At 28.6% G+C, this 26078-nt stretch overlaps 8 protein-coding genes across 8 annotated transcripts; 3 read left to right on the forward strand and 5 right to left on the reverse strand.

Moving 5' to 3' along the window:
- Positions 1-388: 388 nt before the first annotated feature.
- On the reverse strand, positions 389-928 carry GO595_009673 (leucine-rich repeat protein; the record flags this gene model as incomplete). The annotated part of the gene is made up of 1 exon (XM_067923384.1): positions 389-928. The coding sequence occupies one exon, from the start codon at positions 926-928 to the stop codon at positions 389-391; it is 540 nt and encodes a 179-aa protein (XP_067770201.1).
- A 4903-nt stretch (positions 929-5831) lies between these two features.
- GO595_009674 (Myb-like DNA-binding domain containing protein) lies at positions 5832-6473 on the reverse strand (the record flags this gene model as incomplete). Its single annotated transcript, XM_067923385.1, has 1 exon — positions 5832-6473. One exon carries the CDS (start codon positions 6471-6473, stop codon positions 5832-5834), a length of 642 nt encoding a protein of 213 aa, XP_067770202.1.
- Positions 6474-7302: 829 nt separating this feature from the next.
- Positions 7303-7833, forward strand: GO595_009675 (uncharacterized protein; the record flags this gene model as incomplete). The annotated part of the gene is made up of 1 exon (XM_067923386.1): positions 7303-7833. One exon carries the CDS (start codon positions 7303-7305, stop codon positions 7831-7833), a length of 531 nt encoding a protein of 176 aa, XP_067770203.1.
- A 498-nt stretch (positions 7834-8331) lies between these two features.
- GO595_009676 (putative protein kinase) lies at positions 8332-9765 on the reverse strand (the record flags this gene model as incomplete). The annotated part of the gene is made up of 1 exon (XM_067923387.1): positions 8332-9765. The coding sequence occupies one exon, from the start codon at positions 9763-9765 to the stop codon at positions 8332-8334; it is 1434 nt and encodes a 477-aa protein (XP_067770204.1).
- A 2483-nt stretch (positions 9766-12248) lies between these two features.
- On the reverse strand, positions 12249-15236 carry GO595_009677 (cilia- and flagella-associated protein 74; the record flags this gene model as incomplete). Its single annotated transcript, XM_067923388.1, has 1 exon — positions 12249-15236. The coding sequence occupies one exon, from the start codon at positions 15234-15236 to the stop codon at positions 12249-12251; it is 2988 nt and encodes a 995-aa protein (XP_067770205.1).
- Positions 15237-15560: 324 nt separating this feature from the next.
- Positions 15561-17741, forward strand: GO595_009678 (vacuolar protein sorting-associated protein 51-like; the record flags this gene model as incomplete). Its single annotated transcript, XM_067923390.1, has 1 exon — positions 15561-17741. One exon carries the CDS (start codon positions 15561-15563, stop codon positions 17739-17741), a length of 2181 nt encoding a protein of 726 aa, XP_067770206.1.
- A 4914-nt stretch (positions 17742-22655) lies between these two features.
- Positions 22656-23516, reverse strand: GO595_009679 (uncharacterized protein; the record flags this gene model as incomplete). Its single annotated transcript, XM_067923391.1, has 1 exon — positions 22656-23516. One exon carries the CDS (start codon positions 23514-23516, stop codon positions 22656-22658), a length of 861 nt encoding a protein of 286 aa, XP_067770207.1.
- Positions 23517-23764: 248 nt separating this feature from the next.
- On the forward strand, positions 23765-24112 carry GO595_009680 (uncharacterized protein; the record flags this gene model as incomplete). Its single annotated transcript, XM_067923392.1, has 1 exon — positions 23765-24112. The coding sequence occupies one exon, from the start codon at positions 23765-23767 to the stop codon at positions 24110-24112; it is 348 nt and encodes a 115-aa protein (XP_067770208.1).
- Positions 24113-26078: the final 1966 nt, after the last annotated feature.

The following is a 26078-nucleotide window of genomic DNA, read 5'->3' on the forward strand; positions in this document are numbered from 1 at the left end:
AAAAGAAGGACTATTAATAAATTATCCATATGATTTGTAAAGTTGGAACCATATTAGCAAAAGGTCAATCAAAAGAGTTAAAAATATTATATTATGGATAAATTGGCAATAAGTGATTTGGCATATTCGGTATTATTTCTACCTCACAGCGAAACAGATCTGTTTCAACACACTTTTCTCATAGATGAATAAGCTCTTCTTAAATGATATGCAAAATACAGAAATTTTATTTTATTATCATACAAGCGGCAATGAGCTGTTTGCTCATTAAAAACAGCAAATCTAAACATCATTTGAATTTTCATTGTCCTCAATTATCTTGTTCTTCTGTGCGCTAATTCTCTTTCTAACAACAAGAACAGCAACAACAACGACAGCTGCAACTACGTCAACAGCAACAGGAATCCGCTTTGTTTTCTTCACCCAAAAACATTAACTCATCAATTTTATTCTTTGCTAATGCTTTTTGTGCTTCTACTTTTTTGTTTGATGCAGCTTCTGCACTTGCAAAAATTTCATTTAATTCTTCATGTGATTTTACATTTGATATTTGTGCAGCATAACTTGCAATATTCTGTTCATCTAATAACATTAATTCATTAATTTTGCTCGATGCTTTCGCTTTAAAATCATCAAGGAAATTGTCTATATCAGAAAATGCCTTTTTCCCAAATAATTGAATTGATCCCAATTTGTCTCTGTATTGTTCATATTTAATATTCTTTACATTATAAAATGCGTAATCACCAATAGACGTAATGCCTTCTTCAATCTTAAGATCTGTAATATTATCAAAGAAGTTCTTCCATGGAACAAGTTTTTCACTTTCGAAATAGCGCATTGGACCATTTCCTTTGATAGTAAGAAACCCTTTCTTCAATGTCCATCTAAGATTGGATCCAATGCTACCAGAGTCTGTCGCTTCCATTTGATATAATATTAGCTTATCTAAAGGTGCAACAAGATCATATCTTTTGCAAATTTTAAAAGTAACAGGAACGGAACAAAATTCGTCTTTGTTCTATTTAAATATTCAAATCGTTGAGTTGGAGTAAAAGAAATTCATTAAAATTAATCATGTATATTTCCAAAATTGGTTTTCTAACAAATTTATACACTTTTTTAGAAATTTAATAGTTTATTATATCGTTCAATTAAAAAAAAAAAAAAAAAAAAAAACATTACACTAAAAATATTCAGGAGAAAAATTAATTTTATCTTAACATTTTTATTTAAAAAAAGATTAACTTTATGCATTCTATATGATATTATATTATGGACTAAATTTACAAGAAAAGGCTATCCGAGGCGGACCTTACTCATCGTTAATTTTTATAAAGGATTGATGTTGATGTTTATTTCTGGTCTCATTACAAATATTATGTTCGAACCAATTGCAGTTAAACTAAAATTGTCTTGTTATCACCGATTTTCCAGAAGAAATAAATGGGCTTGTTCAACATACCCGTTGATAACAACTGTCAGAGGAAAATCGACTACCGGCAAATACGTATTACGCACTATGTTTGTTAGGTTATTTTGATTCTTGCATGTACTGAAGAAGTAAGCTTTGAATATTGTTCATATTATTATATCTTCCAAATCAAAAGATCATTAGATGATATTTTTAAGCATATGAAATCTAAGAAATAAATGTTTTCTATTATTTATTGCATCTTCCAACAAAATTTAAATCAAAATCTATATAAAACATTTTTATTCAAATCGATGCATTTTGTAACATCCGAAGTTTTTCTATATCGTTTCTAATCTTATCTACCAAACAATTGAGCGCTTCCTCATCGAAATTATTTATATCTATTTTATACAATCCAGACAACGGCTTCGAAACGATTTTCAACAAATTTTCTTTTTCTTCGTTAAACTCGTTTTTCAATTTCCTTATTACGTCCTGAATTTTGGACTGACAAATTATTTGTTGTGCTGACAATTGATTTTTTATAATTTGTTTTTCCTTATTAATTTGTTCGGACATTATTTTATTATTCATTTCCAATGTTTTAATTTTTGTGTTTAATTCTTCGTTTTCGATTTTAATTCTTTCGTTTGTTTCTTTGCTTTCGTTGAGTAAATTCGTAAGTTTCTTTACGAGTTCGCGTGATTCTAATGCCTTTTCTTTTATAGTTTTTATTGAGCTTTCATACGATTGTTTCGATTCATTTTGTTGTTTCTCCATATCATTAATTGATTCTTTATATTGTTTTGTTAATGAAACTTTTGTGTTCTTCGTCTTTTTCCGTAATTTCGTGATTACATTTTCATAGTTTTCGATTGTTTCCTTAAGTTCATTAATTTCTTGTTTATATTTGTTTTCATTTATAAAATGTTTCTGCTTCTCCATCGATATTTCTTGGATATGTTTCGATTTTAGTTCATTAATTTGATCATTTAATTTGTTGTTTTCATCAATTTGAGCTTCGACTTCTTCTTGTAGTGTTTTTATGGTTTCATTTGTTTCGTTTTGAAGTATGTCACTTTGCTCATTAGAATTTATTAAGTTATTGTTCGTAATAATTTTGTTTTGGATTCGAATTATTTTATATTTATCTTTGAGTTTTTCATTTTCTTGTTGTAATTGTTCAATCATTAACTTTCGTTTACTTTCATTTTTGTTTTGTTTAATAAATTTGTTTTGAAGTCTTTTAAGTTCATTTTGTGTTTTAGATTTAGAATTTTTTAAATGTGAAATTTTTTGCTCAAGAGAATTGAACGCGCTTTGAATATTTTCAATAGGGCAGTTCAATTCCTTTGAAATGTTCTCAATTTGGAGCTGCTTTGAAAGAGAATTTTTGGCTTTTTGTAACTGGCGGTTTTGTAATTCATTGATTAAAAATTGAGAAGTAAACAACAAAAGTGCCTCGTCGTTAATTTGAATGTTGTTCATTAGAATTTGTTTTTTATAATTAACATCACCTGTAATAAAGAATTCTTTTGGGATATATTTAGCCTCTTCAGAATTAAGTGCAAGAATTTCTTGCTTATTTGTTTCAGATATGATCAAATTAACAAAGTTTTCATCATAATCATAAAAAGCAATTTTCCCTAATGATTCTTCATCAGATACAACATGAAGAAGTTGTTTTATCAATGAAAAATGAATCTCTTTAAGTGTTTCAATTTTTCTTTTTTCATTGTTTAAGTCAGCGGTTATGTCCGACACTTTTTCGGTTTTGATCGTATCGGTTTTTCTTAATTCAAAAATTGTGTTCGAAAGTTCGTTAATTATCATTTGGATGCGTTGCAATGGACTAAATTGATCCATACTAATGATCTTGTATAATTGCGTTTTGATTTCACCATCAAGTGGGATTTCCAAGGAACTTAAGTTTATCCTCGATTCTTCAAAATTATCAACTTTTTGGGATTTGATCTTTTTAGCTAAAAGTTCATTTTGTTTATGAAGCTCACCTAATTTTGCCTCAGAAAGACAAAGGCATGAATGAAGGTTATACATTAATTCTGACATTTTTTGCCTTTCTTGATTCAATTTACATATTTCTTTAAGTTGATTCTCAAATTGGGATTGGATATGATTGAGGGATTCGCTTTTCTTGTAAGATTCATTACGATATTGACTAATGGTATCTTCAAATTTAATTCGTTGATTTTGGAGATTTGATAATTGTTCGGTAGTTTCATCTAAATCTTGTTGAACTGTTTCCAGATCTGACTGAAGTTTTTTGTTCGTTTCGTTAAGAAGTGTGTTTTTCTTATTAGTTTGTGAAATTTCATTGGATAATGTTTCTATCTTTTTTTGTGACTTGTTTAAGCATCGCTTGTAATGATCAGCTTCATTTTGCAATTTTTGATTTTCTGATTTTTCAACTTCAAGATTATTTCTAAGTTTTCTTATTTGGCTAATATAATCTTTTTCGACTTGTAAATCCATAACTGGTATTAAGCTAGAATCGCTGTTCTCTTTTGGTGTTTTAGAATTCAATTTTAAGGTTTGAATCTTTTGAAGTGCATCATCTCTTTGTCGAGTCATCTCAGAAAGTTGTTGTTTTAATGATTTAATTTGATCTGCAAATGATTCAACAGCTTTTGATGCTTGAATAGCTTGTTTCAGCTGCTTGTTTTTTGATTTTAAACTTTGATTCAATTGATTAATTTTTTCTTGAAGATGTTCATTTTGTATTACCAAAGTTTGATATTTTAAATAATCAACCTTTTTATTCTTTGGTGAAAATTGTGTGTCTTCCTTAAACTTTGGAGAAGATGACTTTGCTTTAATTCCATCCATTAAAAGTAAACGGTTGAAAACAACAAGTTTGCAAACATGTTCTTCACAAAGATCGAAAACTCATTCCGCAAAACAAATTTAGATTAGCAATGGACATAAAAAAAGACAAATTTCAGAAAATCTGTTTCATATCATTAATTTTGATCATATAAAAATTCACAGAAATTTGATTTTTACACCAAAAATAATTAAGGATAGATATTATATTTATTAATAGGATAGTTGTATTAATTGATTAACAAAATATTATATGCTTTAAATTTCCGTTTGGTTTTCGATTTTGCTTTGTTCTGCTTGTTCCTCTTCCTCTTGTTGTACTTGTAAAGTTTCTTCTGATTCTGTTTGAATTTTATCGTATGATATTGTTTCTGTTAAATTAAGTAATTTATGGTACAATTTAAAATACATCATGAGCATGATTGGTAACACAAGTGTATATCCGACAATATCTCTAAGTAATAGTATAAACGGTGGTAAAGAATTAGGTATATGGAATGTAAAAATAAGAATAATTTCTGTGAGAACCAAAAGAATACTGATTATGTCTGATAGGATGGAACAGCATGAGATACTTTTCTTTGTCTCTTCGATATTTTCTTCCATCTGCTGCTGATCCAAAATACTTTGAAAATTTGTGTTACGAACACACCATAATTTTTAAATGCTTAACGTATGACGGTAAGAATTTTTGACTGTTGAAATATTCAATGGGATATGAATTCTGAGGGAATAGTTGAAAAAAACCGTGTTAATTAATAAACGGTCGATAAACGGAAGTTTCATCAATTTCTTCATATCCATAAAATTTCGAATTAAACCAAATATTATCTCATCGCAAACCTTACATAAGCCCAATTTATCCAAATATTATGGAAAATGTATTCAACAAACATTTACACTTGAATATAATTTGACATTTTTCATCATAAAAAGAACAAGAATTTAAAAGAAAATTTGCTTTCGTATTACGTAAAATATAAAAAGTATTGTATCAGAATGATCTTTTTTCAGATGAGGAGAAAAATTATGAATTTTTATTAAATATATCAAAATTGAATATCAATACTAGCATGTAGATATAGTAGTATCTTATCTTATCTTTATAGTTGAATTAAAAGATATTTTTAATAATTTTATTTGAACAGCTCATCACATTTTTTGTACGATAGATACACAAATTTTTTATCGTCAAATTTTTGTAAGTGGGATTTTCTTGGTAAAATTCAGCATTTTTAGTTCCAATATGTGTTGTATCATTAGAATTATAAATGTCAATACTTATAATGATTATATAATGTTTAAACAAAAATTAAATTAAATTTAATTAATTCAAGATTTTCTTGAAAATTATTTGTGACAATACGATATGATGTAATTTAAGATGCAATGGATCCACAGGCTTTTCTCTTTCTATTCGTCATTTATTTTGTTTTGATGTATAAAATAATGTGAAAATTTCAAGAAGCCTTATAAGAAAAGTGTCAATTTGTAACGCAAAAAAAAACAAAAAACAAGATTTGAAATATTAATGTGTTTATTTACAATTAGTTTTGGAACGGCCTAACAATCACCAGTACTTTCCTCCATAGTTAAGGAATGTGGACTTTAAATTTTCTTTTTCAATTTTTTTATCTATAATTAATTCAGTCTTTAAATCTTGTGACAGAATTCCACTTGCAGGAGAAAACAAATCTATTGCACCCACTTCATTTGATTTTGTTTGAGGGACTGTACCTGAATTTAAAATCATTCCATTATGTTCATTGCCTTGTGAAATTGGTGGCGTGCTTTGGTTGGGGACCTTCTTGTTTGAAAGCTCCTCTTTTTGTTGCATTTGCAACTTTTTTGTATGATGGCATGATAACGAAGTCCATCTATTTTTTATATTAACATCTGATCTCCTATCCAAAAATGAGGCAATTGTTGACCATTTTGGCCCTAATTCACTGTATTTTTGGATGAGAATTTTATCTTCTTCTGGTGTCCATGGATCGTTCCTAATATTTGGTGAAAGGTAATTTTTATATCTTTCTCGACATTGTTTTGTAGTTCTATTAGGCATGTTTTCTGCAATTATTTTCCAATCTTTATCTCCGAATCTAGCAACAAGATTTTTTAGCATGAAGTCTTCTTCGGCAGAAAACATTTGTCTGCCGCCTTGTGTATTTTTTATTGCAATTTGGAGTGGAAATGGCGTTCCATGCAACATTCAGAAGGGCGTTGACAAATTGTTTGTCAACATTGAAATAATTATTTATATAAACAATTTTTTCCAGTGATATTCTTTTATTTTTTTTAAATAAATCTGAAAAAATATCTAAAATAAATAGGTTGCATTTACAACAGAAAGAAAACATATAAAAAAATGTTTAAAACTCGCAAATTTTATTTTAATTATAAAATCTAAAGAAAAAAAATTGTTTTTGCAGAGTAAAGTTATCAATAGTTTGGTCAAAGTCTCGATTTCCAGCATTTTAAGAACTTTATATGGAAAATATTTCAATATTGAAAGAAAATTGCGTTGAACACCGCTCTCAAAAACCCCATAACCAAAAAACACAAGGTTTTTAATCTGTTTGTTTCATCAACAAAAGTTAAGTTAACTTTCATGTTCCTTTTTTTTAGGCCGTTTTTCTCTATTTATTTATTTTTTTTTTTAATTTCTTAAATCAATAATATATGTGAATTCTTTTTCACGTTATTTCTATTTCTTATTCGTTTTGTTTCCATTTTCTTTATAAAAACTGTTTTTATCATAATGATATGAAAACAATAATGTCATAAATTTCATATGAAACTCATGAGTTAGGCATACCAAATGAAAATTTATGTCTTGAAGCCATCTGTTTCAAAATGAACTTTTAAGTGTTTTTGTGAATCTTGATCAAGATTTTCGAATTTTTCCAATAAAGAATAGAAATAATTCCTAAGAAAAATTCGTTTGTAAGATACTTAGCTACTTGTGTGTGATTTTATGGTAAAGGATGAAAAATTTTATTTTTTTCTTTCTTAGACATTTGAAGGAAACTTCTTCTAGCATGTCCGATTTCATTGATAAAATTATAGATGATTTTAATGCTGAATTTGGCTTAGATCACGAAGAAGAACAAATTGAAATAACTTCATCAAAATTTGATGATAATCAAAATTCTTCAGCAGCAAACACAATTAAAGAAGGTACCTCAGCAGAATCGAAAGGTGCAATCGAAACTGAAATACAAAACACTAAAAAACAGCATTCAAATACATATAATAATTCCAAAGATTTCGTTGACATTTCGGTTGAAGAGGCATCAAGAATAATTTCTGAGCTAAAGGAACAAAGAATTAAAGATTATCAAGAAATGGAAAAATTACAAATAGAAAATGCAAGATTGAAAGCAAAAATATCTATTTTAGAACATACTGATTTCAAGGTTGCTGAGCTGTCTACTAGGCTTGAGCAACTTTTACAGAAATATATTGAAGCAGACCAAATTAGAAATAAGCAATCACTACAGATCAAACAACTTCAACAAGAGGTTTCCTCTCTTAAATCTCGGTTACCAGATGCCTTTAATTCGTCCTGATAAGATTTTACATATGTTATATATTTTAAATAAGTTCATTAAATTTGATTATCACATTATTTTTTTTTTTGATTTGTTGAATATATGCATCTATTTCTTTCTCTAACCGACATATACTTTCCATTAATTTTTTCGAATTTTTTGTAATGTTTTTTTCAATTAATTTTTTTTACTGGTTCAGCATTTATTGCGTAACCTCTTTCAATCTGAGTATCTCTTATACCAAACTGAATATAAAAATTAAAAAATCAACTTTTGAATTTTATGAAATTTCCTATATTTGATATAACTCAATCCCAAATGTGACGCCACAACTGTTCGTTCATTTGATCACATTACAGCTGCGCACTCTGCAGCAGTCTCACTTCGAAGTTATTTTTTCAGCAAATGGAGTACCCCATAGGGCACCCCAACAATATTAACGGCCGCTTTACACAAAAATTTTAACGAATGTTTAATTTATTTGATAATGTTATAACAGCTTTAGCTTTGTGATACTTAAATGAACAGTTCTTCGATGTTATTTTCATCAATATCTGAAGCCGAGTCTTTTTCATCATGACTTGATGAGTTATTCTTTTTATCTGAGAATAAATCTTGGCTTGAAATTACGTTTTGCTTCTTCTTTCTGATGACAAAGAACGCAATTAAAGCTGCCGCAATGATAACAACAACAACAACAACAACTACAACAACAACAACAATTGTTGTCGTGTTATCGCTGCTTGGAAGGAAGTATGTGTAGAACTCAACGTACTCATTTTGATATGAGAGAACCATAGTATCTCTGTATTCTACCAAAACTGTGTTGATGTTAAACCATGTGGAAATGTACGCTTGGCCAACGAGCGATGGGCCAAATGTGGATGTTTGGGTAGAAATCGACTCAGCAACCATTGAATAAGAATAAACAATGACACTGGTGAGAATGTAAGACATAGACACAGAGGCACCGAATGGTAAAGAGGCGGAAAATGAATTACTTTGTGTAAATGGATGAGATCCAGTGAAGGTATTGGATTGAGAGAATGTATTAGATTGTGAGAAGGTATTAGATTGTGAGAAGGTATTAGATTGTGAGAATGTATTGGATTGTGAGAATGTATTAGATTGTGAGAATGTATTAGATTGTGAGAATGTATTGGATTGTGAGAATGTATTAGATTGTGAGAAGGTATTAGATTGTGAGAAGGTATTAGATTGTGAGAAGGTATTAGATTGTGAGAAGGTATTAGATTGTGAGAATGTATTGGACTGAGAATATGTGTTGGATTGTGAAAATGTATTGGACTGAGAATATGTGTTGGATTGTGAAAATGTATTGGACTGAGAATATGTGTTGGATTGTGAAAATGTATTGGATTGAGAATATGTGTTGGATTGTGAAAATGTATTGGACTGAGAATATGTGTTGGATTGTGAAAATGTATTGGATTGAGAATACGTGTTGGATTGAGAGAATGTATTGGATTGAGAATACGTGTTGGATTGAGAGAATGTATTGGATTGAGAATATGTGTTGGATTGTGAAAATGTATTGGACTGAGAATATGTGTTGGATTGTGAAAATGTGTTAGATTGAGAATACGTGTTGGATTGAGAATATGTATTAGATTGAGAAAATGTATCTGTCGGATCGCTGGAAGATTCTGTTGTTGAATCACTGGAAGATTCTGTTGTTGAATCACTGGAAGATTCTGTTGTTGAATCAGTTGTAGTTTCTGGGTCTTGGCCTTCATTTCCTTCATTGTTTGTAAGTTCTTTTAGCCTTGGCTGATGTGCACTATTTAGATTTATACCTTTCAAAAATTTGTTGAAATCTATTTTATTATTTAGATCGACTAACCTTGCCTTTAATTTATTGGATTCATTTGATTTTTGTGAATTGGTTTTAAAAAATGTAATTAGGATGAGTGTTGGCCAGAACAACATTTTCTTTTGTTGGTTATTGATTGAATTTTAAATATTGCATTCAAATATTTGAGTAATTCAATTCATCACCCATTCAAAAACTAATCCACGCCTGTTAACACCAACTGTACCCACAGAAAGTGCCTTTGTGCCAGAAATATTGACTAGTTTACGATTTCCAGGGTTTTTTGCTGTTGAATGGGTTATTATCGGCCGAAAAAATGTAAAGCAAACAAAAATTTTGTTCAGTTTTTAGAAAAACAACAAGTTGTCAGATTTTTTATAAAGTTAAAAACATGTTGGCAAAATTTGTAATTTTATCATTTATTTCATTATTTAGTCCATGAATCTAAATTCCGTCCAAGCTTCAAAAAGAAAATCACTGGGATCTTTATTTCATAATTAAAAATAATTTAATATTTCTCAAAAATTATACAGATTTTAAAATAATCCTAAGATTCTTACTTACAAAGTACTAAAGTTTATAAAATATAATCCAATTTTACCTTAAGCAAGGTAATGATTAATCATTTGATTGGATAAACAAAGGAAACATTCCACTCTTTAATTAGGTTCATAAAAAAACACTTTGCAATGACTGTATATTTTTTAATTTCATTTGGATTTATTGTTGAGAGTTGAAAGATATCATATCCAAATATTAAAGAAATTGTTTCAACATTCTTGTTTGTCTTCCCATAAAATTTTGTTAAGAATCCTACCAGATACCCTAAAATATATTTATTGAGTTCTCCTATTTCAGAAATGATTTTTATATAATCATTACTTTTATATTTCATCAGTAAAGATAATGGAACTAAAGGCTCGGGTAAACTAGATATCCACCTCTTTAATATTGACCCGAGATCTTTTACGTTTGATTTGGATAAATCTAAATTTCCAACATCCATTTCATTAACAATTTGGTTAATTACATTTTGCATTACAGAAACTTGAAATATTTCATTTTTAATTTCGTTTCCCCTTGCTAAAATTGTTTCGCATATGTTATGAATAAAAATGGGTATAGGTATTAATGAATTTTGAGATATGTTCTGTAGAAAAAATAATTCATATAAAGAAGCTCCAATTAAAAATGGATAATTAGTTAAATGTGATGGAATTCCAGCAATTGCATTATCTGTAAGATTTCTGAAATTACAATTTCTTTTGCATAATGTTATAAAACGAATATAAGATAAACGAGCGATATGTGCAGTCTTTTTATGTGACGAAAATGATGAAATTGCAAGAAAATTTCTTAATATAGGAAATATTTGTTTATCAGGAAGAAATAAAGTCGACATTACGAGCATTATTTCCCAAAACCTATTTGTTTTTTCCATTGATTTTGAAATTTTTATCCAGTACACTAATTTGAGATAAATTTCATCGATAACTAAAATATTTTTAGATACAACTTGGGTAAACTTACAAATCTTTTTTGTTTTTCGAGTTTCAATATATTTGAGAATATGTTTTTTTGAAATTTTTATGTAATTTTTGATTTTTGATTCATCTTTATAATTATAAATAAATGATAAATTTGGAAATTCTTTTAGTATTAAATTTTTTTTCGAACCTTTGTTTAAATTTAAAGCAAAATGTAGTTCAATAAATTTTTGGAATTCTTTGAGATTCCGATCTGTTTCAATAGAAGGTGGAAGATATTTATAATTTTCTTCTGTGAAATTTGAATCTGTTTTAAAAATATTAGAAAGAGAAATTTTTGTTTGTATTTGTCTTTTTGTTGATATTTCTGTAAAATTATTTTTTGGTATTATTGTATAATCATTCATTAATGATTTCTTAAAATAAGTTTTTTGATCTTCAACAAAGTTTATTGGTATTAATTTTTTTCCATCATAAATTATTGCATTTATAGGAACATCCCATGTTACAATATTTTTTATTGGATCATGGAAATATAATCTTCCTGATTTTTCTTTGTAAGCATAGTATATTTCTTCTTTTCCCTTTGGTGTTGATATCATAAGTCTATCTAATTAAAATCGTATTTACATTAAGTTGTTAACCTAAAATCCTTATAATTTCTAAAGTTTTTGTTAGATTGGTTTTCGGATCATACAAATACGTTTTTGTTTATATGATCTTTGATATTGCTTTACCATTTTAAAAATGAAACAAACAATTTGAGAAGAAAAACTCTATATTAAATCCCAAATCAACCTAAAAATATTTTTATTACAAGACATAAGAAATTAATAACATTTTTCAAGCTAAAAAGAATTGAAATGAAATATAAACTCTGAAAACATACCGGTAAATGATTTCTTTATAATTTCAATTTTGTTCAAAAGAAATCTTTTTTTTTCCCCTCGAAGAGTAATAAAAAGAAAAGAAACTTAACTTTACATTAAACAAGTTGAATAAAAGCTATAGAAGATAAGCTGCTCAATAAAATAATTTACCGAAATATATATATATATTTAAACTCATTTTTTTTGATACATAAAATTTCATATATCGCAAATAAATCACATTTACTTTTTCCCTTTCCTTTTAACAGAAGCTTTTGATTGTCTCGAAGTTGTTTGAGCGCTTAAATCCGAACTCTGCTGCATGTTAATCAAGCATTTCATCTTTACCGGCACCTTCTTCATGAACTCTCCGCACTTTAAATTAACAGCTGTCTCGGCCACAACCCATTGGCCAACCTGCAGAAGGCTGGATGCAGTTGGTGAATATTCGACCTTAACGTGCGCCAAACCGCCGCATTCAATGGCGCACTTTGAAGGGGACACTGTGAAGCCAGGAACTGTTATGGAGTCGAAGAAAAGCTCGCCATTGGCTTTCCGAACATCGTCGCTTTGATTAGCTACGCCAAAGGTAAGCATAACGGATGAAGTGATTCCAGGATATGACATCTCGCAAATTACATTTGGACGAAAATATGGCTCGTCAAGTTGGTAATGATCAAAAGCTGTACGGTGTTGTGGTTCTTCATTACCACCCATGATAAACATAACATATGGCCATGAACTTCCATATATTGGAACTTCTCGTTTTTCGCCATTCTCTCCAGCTGATATAACAAGAACGCTTTGGAAAGAGAGGTTATCATGGTCAGGACTAAAAACAACAACGACATTACCAGTTTCAGATGGATTTAATCTTTGACATTTTTTATCAATGGTGAATGTTTCTTTGTCGTCCATATTCGTGTGGTGCATCTGTGGGGTCGGGCGTAGCTCATAAACATATTCAAACGAAAATTCAGCATTATTCTTAATTTGGATTGACTTAGTTATGGATTGACCAACAACAACATGTCCAAAATCAAGTACTTCTTGGTTAAGTATAATAGATGGCGATGCACCTTCCCCAATAAGAGTTAGAACACATCGAATGTTTGGTTTATCGGCACACTGAATCACCACTTTTGATGTAAACTTTACATTAGCGGTTGGGGTGAACCTGATTCTAATTGGAGTGCCCTGAAGCGGTTTTAATTCTGTAGATGGAGTAAGAACATCAAAGGAGCCATGCTCAAAGATAAATTCGAGTGGAAGACGACGCTTAACAACACTCTTAATGGTAACAATTGCATCAAGAGATTGTCCTGTTGCAACAACACCAAAATTTATCTTTGAAAGTGAAAGATCTATAAAATCTTCACTTTTGGTTTCTTTACCACCTACCAATACTTCTGTAACGAACAGCTGTGGAAGGATTGATGCACCTTTAAGAAGAAGATGATTTGATCCATTCGATCCATTACAACGCCAGAAACAAGAAACACTTTTTTCATAAGTTTTGTAAGTGAATTCAGGATCAATTTGTTGTTTTGGTTCGTGCGCCTCTTCTTTATCTTCTTTTTTTCGATCTCTTAACTTTTTCCTGATCACGCTTTTTGAACTGCTTCTTGATAAAGGAGAAACGTCACTGTCTGTCCCACTATCAGCTACCCGAAGTGGCACTGTTGGCTTGAATGTAATAAAAACATTTTTGGAAGAATTTGGTGGAATTGTTGATACAACTGGATCAAATAAGAAGTCGTCGAATTTACCAAACTCGAACTCGAGCGGTTGATTCTTTTGATTCGTGAGAGTTACTGAATATGATGATTCAGTTCCAAGAGGTGTAGCTTCAAATAAAATTGATGATTCAGACATTAATAAAGGTGATTGTGTTATGTTTGCCAAACAAGGTATATTGAACTTTTGTCCATTTAGTGTTGCTAAACTAATTTGGAATTCGTATTTCTTTGGAACTGGCGCTTGAAAAGAGACGTTTACCTCAACGGTTTCGCCGGGTAAAATTAGCCCAAAACCGTCGAACGGTTGTACCGATACACCTGAAGGTAAACCTATGAAACCGAAGTTACACAAAATCTTCAGATGCGACTTGATTTTAAGGGGAACTTCCTTTGATTCCGTTGTTATAAATGTGCCAAAATCTATCACTGAAGGTTCAAACGTTAAACGAGAAGATGATGGAGTAAATGTTAAATTTAAAGGAACAGGAAGAACTTGGTTTGCAATTTCCAATGAGATTGGAAACGAAGCTGTTTGTTCAATTCGTGGGAAATGCTGTTTAAACTTTTTCGTTAGCCTTAGTTTAACACCAATTTGAAGAGATGATTGAGATCTAATAAATCCAAGTTTTGGAACAAATTCAACATATTTTTCAAGATTTGGAGGTAAGTTAACAATAAATCTATGTGTAATATTACTTCGATTATGTGCAATGATTGTTGATCTATATAGTTCGTTATAAAGACAAACTCCAAAATCAATTTGATTTGATTCTAAAAATACAGGAACATCAACTCCAACGCCTTCCAATGGAAGACTACAAACAAAAGGTTCGAATTCTTTGTGTGATGATGATATTTTGATATTAATAGTAAATTTTAATTGACATGGCTTTTTTGGTCTGAAAACTACTTTTAATGTGGATTTCCCATAACCATTGACAATGCCATGCCGTGGAGAAAAACGTATAATTCCGTCTTCTGCTTCTTCAAGAGTGAGAAATCCAGGATCAACCTTAGTAGAGCCGAGAGAAATAGCCCAAAGAGCAGAAAGAGCTCCGTAGTTTCTTATTGTAAGATTACGTTCTATTTCTTCTCCAAGTGTAACATTACCAATATTTAAAACATCAAATGGTTCAATTTGAATATTTACAACCTTTGGCAAACATTCGATCTCAACATCGAATGGGCCTGTTTGAGCAAGAAAATGAAGAGAACATTTGATTTGTGAATTAAATTTTGGTGTGAAATTAAGGGATAGTTCAACAGAAACGCCGGGCGAAACATATCCAGGTGGCTTGCTGTTTATTTTGAACAATGTTTCATATTCTTTGTCAACTCCAATGACTTTATATGTATTCCTTGAAAATGAAACATTTGTAAGTGTGAATGGAATATTCATTGTTTCACCAACTACAAAGTCACGGAAAACCAAAACAGCAGGATCAGAAATAAATGGTGGGCCTTTCTGCGTTTTGGCTTTGCTTAAGAGCATTTAAATAACGTACATAGCTGAAGAAAAGTGGAAGTGTATTTTCCTCTTTGGTGTTATTTCTTCAATGTTAATATTGTTTAAATATCTCAGAAATCTCTTTGTACGCGATTTACCTTTTATGCAAAAAAGAAGCACAATTTTTTCAATTGATTAAATGTAAAAGTCTATTTTTTATTCCAAAATTCATCTAGCTTATTGTGCCATAGTAAGGTTTTCTTTGTTTCAATCCTGAAGCAAATTCTCCAATGTTGGCAAAATAATGTTTTAAAAAGATTAAGTAATGAAATGTTATGTGAAATAATTAACGTTAACGTTCCCCATCAAATGTCGCTGGATGTACTTCGTCAATATTATGGATTAGATGAGCCTAAAATAGTGGAAAACCCAATGGACATTAATTCACCAAGTTTTGAAGTCCAGCCATTCTTCCAATCTTTGGTTGCTTCCAAAGATTTAACACAGCTCAAACGAGAATACACACAATTGGAATGCGATATCCATACTCTTGATAACGAACTACAAAATATGGTTTATGATAATTATACAAAGTTTTTACAAGCCTCTGAAACCATACATTCAATGAAAGATGGATTAGTTACTCTTTCATCACAAATGAAGAGCTTAATGTCAGGACTAGAAGATGTTGAAAAGCATACACTAGAAGTTAGGAAAGATTTAGATCCAACACATCAACAGATATCAAGATTAGTTGGAATTTCTCGTCTTCTCGATCGAATTGACTTTATTTCACGTCTTCCATACAAGCTCCACGCTGATGTTGAATGTCAAAATTATGAACATGCTGTTGATATTTGGCTCAGTGCAGAAAAAATATTAGAATCACAGACACATTATGAATCATTTACCAAAATTAAGAACGAATGTAAATCCATTATTGAAGAAATCAAAGTTAAAGTTCGTGTTCAATTATCTGATGAAAATACTCCTATTAAAGAATCAGTAAGTCTTGCAGCAACATTGATAAAATTACAATTTTCACCAAGTATCATTATTCCGGAGCTAATAGCTCAACAAACTGCAAAAGATGATAAAACAATTTCTACAATCGACACAAGTCTCGAACCGTTTGCGCTCATTCAAAAAGTCCAATACACTATCGTTCTCGATTCAACTGAATTTGTGGAAGAGTACGATAAACATCTTTCAAAATTTGCAACCGCAGAAACCGTTGACGATACACATAAAAGTGACAAATATATAACTGAATATCGACAAACACTTTTTAAGAAGATCACAAAATTATTCTCCTTGAAAACTATATGCGAACTTAAGAGTGATGCATTTGCTCACTTTGTGAATGAGTTTTCTCAAAAGATTGGAAAATCATCTCTTCCTCAACAAATGAAATCATTCACAAAATGGCTTTTACAAAAATATATCCAATACCACTTCACAGAGCTTTGCGATGCAGCAATCAAAGCTATTACAACGACTAATAAGGCTCAAAATAGCGAACAAATATTTACAGAAACAATTTCCAACTTCAAACGTGACTCTAGCCTTCTGTTTTCTAGCTTTAGGGAACTTGTTGAAGCTCTTCCTGAAGCCAAACAACTTATTACGCAACTTTCAACAAAACATATTTCTCAAATTCTCAACGAACTCGACAAAGTCGATGCTCGTTCATGTCTTTTTGCGTTTGGTCTTGCACAGTACTTCAGCATCAAGCTTATTCCATTTATTTTTGAGCAAGTATCTCGAATTGATTCATCTTCATCAACACTAAACATCCAAACTATCTATCAAAACAACGCCACTGAAATCGCGGAGAAGTGTTTATGGCGTTTTATTGAGAGCAAGCGGAAAATGCTTTCGGAAATAATTGTTCAAGGAATGACATCCAAGAATTGGCTTGATGCCAAGACGCCTCATGATGCAAGTATCTCCATATGCCTTGCCATTCAAGAAATGGCTGAGATGTGGAGTCAGCTTAACCAAATCATGAGCAAAATCGTCAGCGATGACGCATCATCAAGTCATAGTAGCCGATCGTCGCGAAACCGTTTTTCGGGGTACTCCGGATCAGCGTTCAAATCCTCTCAAACGCCACTTTTCCACGGTTTGAGGGAGGACAACATACATCAAATCGACAGATTGTTCACAACCGTTAACCGTCTTCACCTGAATCGGAAAATCGACTTTAATAATAAAGCAGTTCTGACTGCTACAGCAATGTATTCACTTAAGACATTGCTGGAGTTGGTTAGGAACACAACGTTTTCTTGTGCGGGATTTAATCAAATGCAAGTGGATACATTCTTCATTTATATGGCGATATTTGATAAGATAGATGATACAAATTTGTTCAACGCTCTCATAGAAGAAATACTTAGCTCCGTTGCAGAAAGAACAATTGAACCAATTCCATTTAAGATGGTTGTTTTGCAAGAAATATACTCAAGATCTGATTCAGTCGTGAAGGCAGACGATAACAAAGCAAACCCAAGTAGTGGAAACTCAGTTCTTAAACCAGAAACAGAGTAAACTTTTCTTAATCGTATCTTTTTTAAGTTTTTTCACTTTAATATTCCATATAGAGAACGTTTAAATCTGACGACCGTTTAAAACACTTCACTTCACTTTGCCGTAAAGAAAAAATTTCAAAATGGAAAATAATGAAATAACTATTGAAATTTTGCTTTTTGGCTGTTCTTCTGTCGGGACAGATGATATATTCAAACAATTTTTTGGAAAAGGTTCATCAGATAAAACTAATGAAATAAGTACTAAGCTATTTGTGGAAATAGAGTAATAACTATTGACGGCAGAGCAACCAGAATCAAAGCATTTGATACTGGTGACAAGAACATTTCAGAACAATTTCAAAATCTTATTTAAGAACTTTAGATGCAATCATTTTTATATTTGATTTTACAGATGAAGAAACTTTTGCGTTGATTAAATATTGTATGAATTCAATCAATATAAATGAAAATAAATCATTGATTTTCTTCATTGTTGGAAATAATTGCGATCTTGATAAAGTGGTTCCACAAAATGAAATTGATGAATTACAGAAAAAACATAATGCTAAATTCTACCAGATCTCAACCAAAAATGGTATAAATGTTGAAGAAACATTTTTTGATATTGCAAAATTAATAAAAGAACACAAAGAAAATGAAGAAAACAAACCAACTCAAAGAGATATTAATAAGCAAAACAAGAAGGAAGACAATAGCAAAAAGGTAATATGCATTATGTGTTAATAAAATTTTGCGTTCTTTGATTTTAAATTTTTGAAATTTATCATGAAGAAAAAAATTGATTAAAATACGAATTCAAATATTATTGAAAATTGATAAAATATTCCATTGGAAATATTAAAATCATTCCATGTAATTTTTTATAAAAATGAGTAAAGGATAAAATTTAACATAATATAAATTGTATGCTAATAATATAAAAATTTGTGATTTAACATTCACAATAATTTTTTATTTAATAAAATGTATTTAAAACAATTTTCAAATTTGGGAAAGTTATAAAATTTTTTATTTATATCTTTTGACCAATTTCTACAAATGTATCAAATGATGAAGGACTTACAAATTGTTTTGGAACATCAAAGTATTTCGAAACAAAATTTAACAGTTCCAATTTTCGATTATTTTTCACCAATGAATCGAAAATAATTTTAAAATGTTTTTTATTTTTTGCGTTTTTAATTATTTCATCAAAATAAAATGTATCAAAGAACAAATGCACAAATCCTTTGTCCAATATTATTTCCACAACATTTTGATTTAATTCGTATTTTGTTCTTTTTATTTTAATTGCTTCTTTTATTACAAATTCAAAATTTGATGTAATTCCGAAATAAGCATCTGAAGTTTTTGAAAGAATTTCTAATTCATCTTCTTCATTAAAGATAGTATCCCAAAAACTTCTATTTTGAATCATATTAAAACTAAAGAAATTTATAACAATTTCTTTAATTTCATTTTTTGTTAAAATCTTAAACGAATTCCATTTGTAAACTAGTGAAAAAATCGATTTTATTGAAATTTTTGTCAGATTTCGGTTTATAACTGAAATCAAATTATTGACTGTCAGTTTTTCTGTAAACGTTTCAATATTTAATTCTTGAAGAAAAATATTTGTTTCGATTTGACATATTATTAAATTATTAATAATTTCATTATTTTTTATGTTTTCTAGAATTTGCTTTTGTTTTTCTAAAGAAAAATTTAAAAATAATTTCATTCCGAAAGAATTAAAATTATCGAAATCAAATTCATTAAATAAATTTTTTGAATAAATTTTGGAAATTAAATAAAAGAAAACTTCGAAATTTTCATTTTGTTTAATTTCCGCGAATTTTTTTAATGATTCATTTAAATTTTTAATGAAACCGAAACTAAATTTTATTAATAAATCGTTTTTCGTTTCGAACATAAATAACAAAATATTAATATCATTCATTGGTTTAATCAAACTTAAAGATTTATAATGTAAAAAAGAATCAATTTGTTTCATATTACAATTTATAATTGATTCATCACAAATTTTATTTCTTAAATTATTATCATTAAATTCTTTTGATGATAAATATTTTAATCGAATTATATCATTTGAATTCATTAAAAATTTAGTTCCGAAATTAATTTCATTATTTTCATAACAAATTAATGCAAAAGTTTCATCAATTTTTTTATGATTAATTTCTTTTACAAATTTTTTACAAACATCTTCCACTTTTGCATAAAGCTCTGAAATATTACAATTTGATTTCGAATTTGTTTTAATAATATTTATAATTAATTCCGTTTTATTGTTCATATAATCATTAATAATTTTCGTTGTCATTTTATTATAAGCAATTTTTGAGATTATTTTATAAATTTTTAATTTGTTTTTTATTTCATTTGTTTCTTCATTATATAAATTGATTGGAATTTTCTTGAAACAATCGAAAACAAATTTCAATTTATTAATTTTTAAGTTTTTTGTTAGAGAATTAATTTCAAATATTAATATATCTCTTTCTATTTCATTATTAATTATTATCTCATTAATTTTTCTTTGATTAAAATTATATTTCAAATTTATATTATTTAATGATTGTAATAATTCTTTATCATCATTTAAATAATAAAAATTAATTTCTTTCGAAATTATATAATAATTTTCCCAATCATTTGTTACATCAGCAATTTCTAAAATCAATTTTGATGAAATTATATTTTTAATCGTTTCTAAATTTAATGCGTTTTTATATTCACTTAAAATTATAGCGAATTTTAACAAATTTAAATTTTTATCATTAATAAAATTATTAAATTTATTTATAATTAATTCTCCAATTTCTTTTGTTATAGGAAAAATTATTTTGTCAATAATATCATTTGTAATTTTTTGTGCTTTTTCATATGAATTTAACTTCTTAAGGAAAATTGAAGTTTCGATAATTTTCGACTTTAATGAAATATTACCGAAAACATTCGAATTTATATCGATAAAAGGATCAATTAAAAAATCATTTAAAACATTTTGATCTCTTTCCATTACATATTTCGCTTCATTCTTTAATAACGATATTAAAGAATTTGCGTTATCACAATTTAATGCAAGTAATTTCAATCGTTGTAATTCATTCATATTATAATAATTTTCGAAGTTTAATTTTATTTCGTTTTGATTAATTTTATTAATATATTCATCGAATTCGATTGCCAAATTTAATTCTTTCTTAAGTGATGGAAATATATTATAACCAATTTGTAACAACTCAATTGTTGTTGTTATATTTCCGGTGTTTTTATCTATTAATATTGCGCGATCTATAAAACTTTGTTTAATATAAGGTATTAATTTCTTATAATTTTGTGGTGACTCAAATAATGAAATATTTTGTAATACTTCGGTTTGGATTTTCGGTGTTATTTCACTTGAGGTTTCATATATAATTTCGATCTTTTTATATAATTTTTGCCTGGCTAAATCAATTAAATATAATTTAAGTTTGCAATTTCGATATTTGATCCATTCTTTAGAATCAAATGTTTCTTCCATTAATTTTAAATAACTATTAAAACGCTCTTTAATGTTATTCATCGTTTTATTGTTTGGATCAATTTCGGTTCCAATTTTAATTAAAGTTTTAACAATTTCTTCACTTTCACCATTCGTTGAAATACAAAATGTTAATACCCATTGTTTATCTTTGATCTTTTCTAAATGCTCTTGAATGGATTCTTTAGTTAAAACATTTTGTTTAAGATATTCTTTATGATAAATATCATAATCAAATTGATGAAGATTTTGAAGAATTATCGAATCACCAAAATTCCCTTGTTCACAACTTTTACAATATAACGAATATGGAGATGTTGAGAAAAATTGGATAAGATCAAAATGATAACATTTACCATATTTTTCTCGTGGCTCAATAAGTAAAAACCCGTTAACGGTCTTCTTCATAATTGAATGGGGTTTAACGGCTGTGTATTGAATTTCGTCGGTTTCAAGTGAGGTGAACGAAATGTTTCCAAAATTATTTAAAGAAACAATGTGTGTTGATTCCCATGGAATAAAAAAAATTGCTTTGCTTGTCTTGATTGTCTTAATTTTATGAAAGGTCTTTGAATATATTTGAATATCATGATTAGAATTTAATACAAAAAATTCTTCATTATCTTGGAAATAAAACGCATCAATAATATCACCAAGATATATATTATATTTTGTTGTTTGTAGATTTTGATCTATAGAAAAAACTGAATTTTTACTGACAAAATTAATCATCGAAAAATCTGAAAATACAAAATAATGTTTGGGAATATTTTTGATTACAACTTTTTGTTCAATTATTTCGATTAATGAGTTGGATGAGAATGTATAAATATTTGTAGAAAGTCTAAAAAGATATTTATAATTTGTTTTGAGTTTTTTATTTTGAATTAAATTTAAATGCAAATCATATGCTAGTAAAATATTATTTGAAAGTACTAATATCTCATCTGAATCTTTTGTAAAAATTATGAATTTTTCTTGCGATGATTTAATTGGAAGTTCTACAAAATAAAAAATATTTTTTGGCAGACATATTGAATATAAATATGAGCCAATTGCTAATGCTACATAACCATTGGATTCATGGTAACAATAACATTGAAATGAATTTTTAAATAAAGATTCACTTTTAAATAATGAACTTCCAAATAAGTCATTCATTGAAAACGAAGCAAAGTCCTCCTGAATTATTTGTTTTTCGAAATATACCCTGGCAGATTCCATCGATCGCCAAAGGTAAGAATCAGATTCTGGCAAAAATAATTTATCAGAAATATTTTTAATTTCAAAGAAATAATTTTACAAAACATAAAATTTTATAAACGGTCACAAACGACTTCATAAAAATATTTTTTTGTTTCTAAAAACAAAATTTTATTACAATTATTTTTGTTCATTTGACTCCATATACTTTTTACCTTCTTCTAAAATGTCAGTATCGATATCTCCTTCCAAGAATCTAATTGCTGCTGCTGACCATTCAAGTAGAATTGGATCATTTACATCAATTTTCTTTGTTTTCATTATTATATCAAATGCACCTTGATTCAAAGCTTCTCTTCTAGCAGGTTCTGAGCATCCGACAAACGCAGCAAAAATCCCCACAATTTTTGACTTACTCTGTTTGATTGGAAGGACGTCTTGTTTGATATAAGAAAGCAGATCAGCTATGAATGTTTTTGTATCAAAGAGTTCTGGCTGATGTTCAAGTGCATCATGAAGCCTATCTAACATTATGAATACAAGATTTTCATGTGACATTGCATATCGAAGAACATCTGACGCAATTGGTGGGAATAATGTTATCAAACAAAACTCAAGTTCATCATTATCTGGGAGATTAAAGAAAGGTTCAAGTAAATCAATTGATATTTGATTTCTAAAAGCTGACTCTGGTTGTGTGCATGTTATAATAAACATGAGAGCTGCAGTTGCTGGTGGTACTGTCCATTGAATGGTTTTGAATTTTGGCGTGATTAAAGGAAATAAGCGATTTTGAGAATCTTCATTTTGAACGCAAAGATTATTACATAGTTGAAGAACTAATACAAGGTTTTCTGATTCTTTTAGGTTTGCTAGGAAAAAATCGTCAGGGATTGAATTACGAATCAAATCTTGTGTTTCACGGCCTTTTGCACAAAGATTCCGAAGTTTTTTAAGGACAGATCCATCATAAGAAGAATCTTTTATGCGTTCAATAAGAGGTGGTACCTGTTTAAGTCCAAAAAGATCAAAATCTTCCATGGTCAAAATATGACGATAAAATCCAACTGAATTTTTGGGGTACTCCAAAACGAACAATTTAAATTTTATAAATGAAAATTCTCCATTTTCTCAATAAAACATATATTATCAATCAAGAACTTTCTGTGAAATATTTCGCTGAAAGTAAATTGGGCCTTTCATCAGATGATTATTGGGTTTCTGGAAGTCAATCAATTTTCCATATTAATCTAAGAATAAAAGGTGGTAAAGGAGGATTCGGTAGAGCTATGAGACAAGAAGGTGAAAGGAGATCAAGAAGGCTTCCACCAAATAAAGATTCATGTAGAACATTAAGTGGAAGGCGAATTGGATTTTTAAAAGCAAAGAGAAGAGTTGTTGAACTCAAAGCAAAGATAAAGGAAATGGAAGCTAAGAGGGAAGAAATGAAAGCAATTAGAAGAAGAACCAATGCACAAAAAGAAATGGAAGAAATCGAGCAACGTGAACAAAAGATAAGTGAATCAATCCGCGAAGCTGTTGAATATTCACAGCAAAGAATGCAACAAATGAATGAAGAAAGAAATATTGTTTCAAATCCACTTATTGACCTGAGCGAATTTTTCAATGTTACTTGAAGGAAATGAATAAAAATCGTGTTTTAAATGTTTTTTTTTTTTTTTTTCACCTTCCATCTGATCAAATGATTCTTTTGGAGATAACTTTTGGTAAATTTAAGAATTAGAAAACACTTCTTGAACATTTCATGCATGAATAATTCATTTATAAGAATAAAAATGGGTTATAATACCTCTGTAAGTAAAATTTATTACATTGTTTTAAAACAAAAAACTAAAAATTTATAGCAGATTATTTTTATTGCTTCAAAACTTAAGTTTTCTTTGATATTATGATATTTATATATGAATATTCCTAAAGGTTTTTGGTATTATTACCATTTTTTTCATAATCTTGAAGTAATTTAACTATATTTTCATGAAAATTTAAATTTTTAATTAATTATAATTTTAATAATTAATTATTTTTAGATGCTATCATAAATGCTGTATTAAATAATTTAACTAATTTCCAAATATTATTTTGAAATATAAAATTATTTATATAAATTTTAAATAAAACAAAAAAAAAAAATATCTTTAGCATTAATATCAATTCCTTCTTGTTCAAGAAGGAACTTATCTATTTCTGTATTAACTTTTGAAGATGCTTTCATAATTGCTGTCATGAATAATTTAAAATATAAATTATTATATAATTCGTGGAATGCTTACATATGTAATGAAAAAAGAATACAAAAAAATATGTTTTTTGGGAGTTGAAGTATCTCTATTAATGCTAAAACTATTTATTCGTTTCATTTAATATTTATTTAAATAATTTTATATTTCAAAATAATATTTGGAAATGATTTAAATTATTTGAAACAGCATTAATTTTTGCACCCAAAAATCACAAAAACAGGTTCAAATTTTGAAATCATAGACCTCATATAAAATTTTGAACGGACGATAAAGTATTCATTACATTGAAATTTTTTCACTTTTTAGAACAGTTTTGGAGAGGTACAAGGACTCATTTTCTTCATTTCACCAGCAACTATCAGAAAAAATATTTGAATCGGCTGAAAATGATGTCAATTCAAGCGTAACCATTGACGCTAGGGAAAAAAACGAAAATGATAAATCTTGCAAAGAATATCTTGAAAGCGCAATTAATGAAATCAATAATGCTTTTAATCAATTTCAGAATGGAAACGAACTCGCTTTTAATTTTGAAACCCTCGATATCATTTCTCATATTTTAGATTCTTTAAAAAATGCTTTTAATGAACCACAAAACCCTCAAATAATTATTGGAAATCATGTTTTAGATTTTTGTGCATGGTGTTTGCTCAATCAAATTCAAGAACATTTAATATTGAACTCTATTTTAATTATTCAACATATTTATCGTTTCCCACCCACACAACAAATTGACGAAACTGTAAGCCTCTTATTTAATTTTATTGTTTCTCATGAATGTCATGAGACAATTAAAAAAGAAGCAATTCGAGCAGTTTCTATTCTATCTACAAAATCAAAAAGCGCATGTTTTAACTTGTTTAACCCCCAACAATGCACAAGTTGTTCAAGGTATTTTGGATTCAGCTGAGAATGGACCAGGATTAGTTGCAAATGAATCATTTATTTTTATTAGGAACATTATTATTTTAGCATGCAACGACGATGAACTCAAATCATTTATTCCAGAAGAATTTATAGTACATAGTGTTAATTCTTGCTTCAAATGGATTGATAGAAATCGCCCAATTTCTAAAAGTGCATTCAAAGCACTACAGTCAATTTCATGTGATGACACTCTCATTCGTATTGCCCTTTCTCTTGGACTCGAAAACAAAATCGTTGCTGCCCTTAGTGTTTTTCCCCAACTCGAGTTTATACCTTTAATATATTCAATAGTTTACAACATAATTTCGTTTTGCGGTAAAAACGGTTTTTCATACAAAAAAATCTCAACAAACAAAATCTTCTTTACAAAAACAGCAGAAAACATCATTATTTCCACTCCAACCGAGCTAGAATT

The sequence above is a fragment of the Histomonas meleagridis genome (genome assembly GCF_020186115.1).
Source record: "Histomonas meleagridis strain 2922-C6/04-10x chromosome Unknown contig_92, whole genome shotgun sequence".
NCBI lineage: Eukaryota > Parabasalia > Tritrichomonadida > Dientamoebidae > Histomonas > Histomonas meleagridis.